Source organism: Seriola lalandi, unplaced genomic scaffold (genome assembly GCF_002814215.2).
Source record: "Seriola lalandi dorsalis isolate HSWRI2012SDOR001 ecotype SW California unplaced genomic scaffold, Sedor1 jcf7180002054479, whole genome shotgun sequence".
Classification (NCBI taxonomy): domain Eukaryota; kingdom Metazoa; phylum Chordata; class Actinopteri; order Carangiformes; family Carangidae; genus Seriola; species Seriola lalandi.
In genome coordinates this window covers 200,352-206,126 of record NW_019525032.1, presented here as the reverse complement: position 1 = coordinate 206,126, position 5,775 = coordinate 200,352, and the positions used below count along the sequence as shown (strand labels likewise).

Sequence of the window (5,775 nt, the reverse complement as noted above, 5' to 3'; positions counted from 1 at the left end):
AAGGTGTGAGGGCGGAGCTGAACTGACCGTTGATGTAGTAGGAGTTGATGTACTGGATGGCGGCGCGGCTGATATCAGCTGACTGGGCCCGCAGGGCGATCCCCCACAGCTGGTCCATGCCGCACAGCTGGAGAGACACACGGGACTGAGAGTTAACCGTCTGGGCGTCACATGCTTTTGTTATTTGTTTTGAGGTGAACATGAAGGAGGGACGTGTCCGTACCTCACAGCTGGAGGCGTTGTCCAGGGCACTGGTGGCGAGGCGGGCCAGGTTACAGAGGTGCTGAAAGAGGTTGAGTCCCGTCATGCTGATGGTCTCCGGCTTCAGCTGAGGCATCTAGAGACACACACATTAATGTTAACACACACACACACACACACACACAAATAAAGTCAACACACAGCTGCTGCTCCAGCTGCTCACTGGGTCGTCGCCGTGTTTCCACTGCGGCTGATCTTCAATCCATCCAGTGGAACACATTCAGGAAACTGACTCTCTTTAATATCGCAGGAGAACGAATCAAATCCCCTGAAGTTCGTAACCTCAGCTTCATTTACACACTTTATTCCAGCAGCCTGTTGACTGACAGCTCTGCGATTCACTGACATCAAACGCTTCTGAAAACTATTTGTCAAACGTGTCTTGATTTTTAAAAACCGAGGAAAACATGGCGGTTGTTCTGAAAGTGCTGCCAGATGTCTCCTGAACTAACCGCTAATGCATGCTGGGATTGATTCCAGTCTGACAGGGATGAGTGGATTAGAAAAATCAACAGATAAATGGATCCTCCACCAGAAACTGTTTCTGAATATGCCTGAGGAAAGAAACTGATCGTGCAGCTCTTCAGTTTACATCTGAAGAGTTTTATTCAGTTGTAGCTGCAGCATTTAAGCACCAGGTTCAGTTCATTCTCAGTGGATGTTTTCAAGACTAAAATCTTGTGGCGCACTGATGTTTTTTTCCCCAGATATTCCAGGAGCAGAGAAAATCTTTGAACTGAACCGAGTTCAGTCAGACCTCCAGTCGTCTGTACCTTCTCCAGGAAGAGGTGCTTGTAGGTCTCCATGCCCATGGCGTGCTGGTCCTTGCTGCGGACCTGATTGAGGAACCAGTGCAGCGCGTCGTCGTAGCACTCGGCGTCCTCCACCAGACAGTGCCACAGGATGTCCACCTGCTCCAGACTCAGTCCTGGAGAGAGACACAAACGCACAAACAAGCACAGCAGCTCAGATAAACGCAAACACAGACTCTTCCTCCACCTCCTCTACGACCGGCTTCAAAATCTCTCCCTGTTTCCTGTCTCACGCAGCAGAGCCGAACACGGAGGACAGATCCCAAGATAAACGTGAACGACCACAAGATGATTTAAAGTAAAAGAAAGAGGAGAATGTTTCAGGTACACAACATTGTGTTTTGTTATATAACTGCTCTAAGACGGGGAACACTTGGTCTTTAAACCTTTGAAAAGGAAACAAAACATAAATAATAACCTCTCAAAAATCATTTCTACACTAAAAGCTGATAATACTTGTATAAATGTGTCTGTTAAGATAAAAAAAAAACGACACTCAGACAAATCAGACATGAAGAATTCTGTGACGTGTGAATGTTGGTTACAGCTTCACTCAGACTTTAGTTTCTCACACATCTGTCTTTTTCTGTATAATTTATATCAAACTCCCAAATGACTTGGCCCAAATACAATGAGCGAACACTGACAGGAACTCCGGCTCCGACTCTTTCCTGTCGTACCTGTGGTGTCGTACCTGTGGTGTCTTACCTGTGGTGTCTTACCTGTGGTGTCTTACCTGTGGTGTCTTACCTGTGGTGTCTTACAGTGTGTGTCTGAGGAACTGAGGCTTCTACACATGTTGCACTCACTGAGTCAGATCTGCTAAATTTAAAATGGGCCCTGAACGTTTGGTGATCGTACCGGGCGAAATGTGGCAAAAATACTACAAGAATATTACATTCCTCATCAGTGTTACATAATTTTCTCCTGCGCGCACACACACACACACACACACACACACACACACACACACACACACACACACACTGTTCTCAGTAGGGCAGCTCAGGTTGCATAATGGGCTCTATTTTAGCATCGTTCCCTGAAGACTCACAGAAAATAAAACAGACACACATCCAGAGTTCATTTCCAGACCGTGACAAATCTGCTTTTCTTTGGGAAATGCGTCGGCACAGCCAAACAAAACAACCTGAGAGCTGTTTTTGCATATTTAAGATAATTTACTACAAAAACCTAATTTCTTTCTTTCTGTCTTTTTTTTTTTTTACATTGCTGTGAACCTGAGTTCTCCGTGTGACTTGCAGCCTCCGGCCTCCCGGCCGTTCCTCTCCACTCATTTCACTACGATAAGAAACCCGGCGAGACCACCGACAGCGGCGACAGCAGATTATCAAGAGTAACCATAACTAACACATCTCTGCAGAGGAAAGTTTTCAATGTTTTGAGCTCCACAAACTTAAATTCCACTGACTCACATTTCAAAACTTTGGCCCATAAACCTGAAACTTTCTGTGTGAGTAGAAATCACAGAGGATCTGTGAGGAAATGTGTTTTTTTACGATCGATCATAACGAGTCATAACCTTCACGGGTTTCGTGACGGTTGTAAAACTGTCTCCTAAAAGAGGATAGTCACATTTCAAGTCAAAAACACAGAACGACCACCTGAGCAAACCTGATCCAAAGTGTATTTATATTAAGAGATCAGTTCACTCTGTGATTCACGACCTTACACACCGACAGCCGACGCTCCTCAACCGACAAGATCACTGTCACAGAAGCAGCGACGCCCAGCTGATCCAGGAACAGATTAAAAAGCTCTTCGCTATAAATTCATGAGGTTGTTACAGAGATTAAAAAGCTCCGTGTGTGATTAAAGGAGCAGAACCGCTGAATAACGCACTTCTGGTGTGAACAGCCAGGCTGCTGCTCGGGCAACACAGAGTCAGACTGGCATTAGATAAAAAAATTAAAATCAACAGGCCAGAGCGACCTCGGTCCTCAGCTGAGCAGACAGCTTGTCTGCTGGTTTTCATTCAGAAGCAGCAACATGTCGACAGGCTGTGGGGTTAGTCTGAGGTTTTAACTTTCACTCATAGTATTAATCGCTCAAAATTCATCACGAACAACCCTACATGATAATTTGTTTGTTTGTTATGACACTGATCAATCCACAAAGCTGGATCTTACTGAAGTGGTCAGGAGAGCCCAGTGTGGAGAAGACACAGGTGAGGAACTGCAGACGGACCTGGACCTCCGCACTGTGGCTGTACCTGCAACGACAAACAGACGAGGCGTGTGTCAGTGTCTGTAGTGACGCTCTGCTCCTGTGCGTCCGCTGTAAGTTGGCAACACATGAGGAGCTCAGGGGTTAAGAGAGGTCGGCCACGTTTGAAGTGACAATGCACATATACATACAATTAGCTGGACAAACGTGTCGTATAAATGGAAATGCTGGAGTGTTTGGATCAGGTTTAAGTAAAAATTTAAAAATAACCTGAAGTTAAAAATCACAAAAAAACAAAACAAATACACGTTAAATATTAAATCTGGTTTCAGCAGTGAATGAAATCATGAGGCGTGAGGAGCCTGAACTCGGTGAGGAGGGCGACAGACTCACAGTGCAAACTTGTGCCGGTGTTCACGGACTTCGTGGATGTAGTGCTGTAGGTCGTCGAAGAACAGTTTCATCATGTGCAGCTCTTTCTCAGCCCACCTGACAGAACGCCAACAACATCAGTACAAGGACGACCAACTGAAACTTTTCTGTTTTCTTTTTAACCTGGTCCTTCAGAACAACTATTATTAGAAACTTCCTTGTGCCAAGGAAAAATTGTATAGTAGTAAAATGTGTCTGAATTTATATCTTTGGGTACATGAGCTCTTTAACATGCTGACTCAAACTCACAGTTTATGGTTATTAACAGTTGCTAGGATACCGTTACTTACATGGTGATCCAGTGAGTGTCATAGCTCGAGCCAAACTGCTGAAAAGTGCCAAAAAGTTTGGGTAGTAGACGTAAGGAAACCACCACGGACCTGAGGGCAGGAGAAGAGATGAGGATTTAAAAAATAAAAAAAATAAAAACAAGGAGAAAAGAAAAGACACTAAAAATATTATTTGACTCTTACCTGTGGTGGGCCAGGTTGTCGAGGCAACCCTCGATGAAGCGCATTCGGATCTGTCTGTCCGTGAACCAACAGACCAGTGAACACAGCAGCTTCTCCGCTTCGTTAATCAGACCCTCAGACAGGTGGATCTGGAAACACACACGTCCAAAACTTTAATAAAAACAATGTGAAAACGCGAGGCTGAAGTTCCATGTCGCAGCATCTCGGACTCATCGCTTGCCGTTTTTGTTGAGTGATTCTTTTATTTATTTGGCATTTTGTTCTTCTCAGCTGCTGGCGCTTTTTATTTTCTGTTCCTGCTGCTACACTTTGTAATAACTTTGATGAATCTTGTAATAAGAAACGTTTTTCTCACCTCTGGTCGTCAGGGATGAACAAACTAAATATTCAGGCGCTTAAATAATTCAGTTATGAAAAATGAAGCCAGACTCTGATTATTAAAACTGTTCTTAAAAGTAATTTATCTCAGAGGGTTCTTGCTCTGCGAGGATAAAACTCTGGAAAGTCACTGCACCGTGTGTGAACATTAACAACACTGAGTTTCATACCGCGTCCTCGTCCTGCACCAGGTCCCACAGCAGGGTGTTGCCCTTCTTACAAACGTTGTCCAGGTTGATGTCGGTCACAGCGTGGCTGCTGGAGTACTGGTGCTTATGAACAGCTGGACCTGCAGACGCACAGACACTCACAGAATCAGCTTCTCTGGTTCTGGTCTCGGGACTCGATTCGACGAGCGACGGTGAAAACGGCTCACCTTGCACCAGGTGCTCGTGGTAGATGGAGGCCAGGTTGGGGAGGTGCTGCTGGAGGTGGGAGCTGAGCTCAGCGTGGGAATTGATCTGGACCAGCTCCTCCTCGCAGCCCGACTCCTCCCCGTCAAAGTCGGCCATGTTCTTCTCCGACTTGGCGCTGACCTGGGAGCTGCTGCAGCTCACGTCGTCGGCGCTCAGCATGTCCTCCACCATGGGACTGAGCGGGAAAATGGAGAAGGTGTTTGGTCAGCAATGGACAGATTTCTATAAACTCTGCTCTGGATATTCATTGTTCCTGGAGGTTAAACCCCATGATTTTCTTTGCTAATGACTTGACATAACTAACGTCTTTTAAATGTGCAGATAAAATATATTGACACGCTACAGGCAGAACATGAAACCTGTTGAGAATGAAGACGCCAAACCTCAGGGCGGATCTTCTTTAGCTGCTAATGTTTCACGCTCCCAAACCAAATTCACAAATGCATTTTGTTGGGTCTTTCTGGTGCTAATTCAGGGATGTACACGCTTTGCCTTCGCACAGCTTATTATGTGTACAGAGAATCGTGTAGCGAGAGCCACGGTCAAGACATAAAGAAAAATCTGGATTTTGTTAATTTTGTTCAACACTTCTGGAAGGTGTAAAGGACTTAATAATATTCTTTATTCATAGAGCAGTTTTCAAAATATATTTTACAAAGGCAGCAATAAACCAGAATCAATGAAATGAATAGATTTCAAAGAGAAGAAAAACAGATCAATCAGGTGGATAAATAAACTTTGAGTGAAAGACATGAAGTGTCAGGGTGAGAGAACAGCCCTTACCCTTCATGGTGGTGGTGGTGATGATGGTGATGG

The 5,775-nt window shown here is 45.0% G+C and overlaps 1 protein-coding gene across 1 annotated transcript in view; it reads right to left on the bottom strand.

Annotated features, from left to right (window-relative positions):
- usp34 (ubiquitin specific peptidase 34) overlaps nt 1-5,775 on the bottom strand; it is a 58,320-nt gene that overhangs the window by 28,112 nt on the left and 24,433 nt on the right. The window contains exons 14-23 of the mRNA XM_087175648.1: nt 5,743-5,774; nt 4,920-5,134; nt 4,714-4,832; nt 4,166-4,293; nt 3,983-4,072; nt 3,654-3,749; nt 3,224-3,306; nt 1,035-1,189; nt 224-337; nt 28-127 (exon numbers count right to left, since the gene is read on the bottom strand). Coding sequence (XP_087031774.1) covers nt 28-127; nt 224-337; nt 1,035-1,189; nt 3,224-3,306; nt 3,654-3,749; nt 3,983-4,072; nt 4,166-4,293; nt 4,714-4,832; nt 4,920-5,134; nt 5,743-5,774 — 1,132 coding nt within the window. The remainder of the gene's footprint in view (nt 1-27; nt 128-223; nt 338-1,034; nt 1,190-3,223; nt 3,307-3,653; nt 3,750-3,982; nt 4,073-4,165; nt 4,294-4,713; nt 4,833-4,919; nt 5,135-5,742; nt 5,775) is intronic.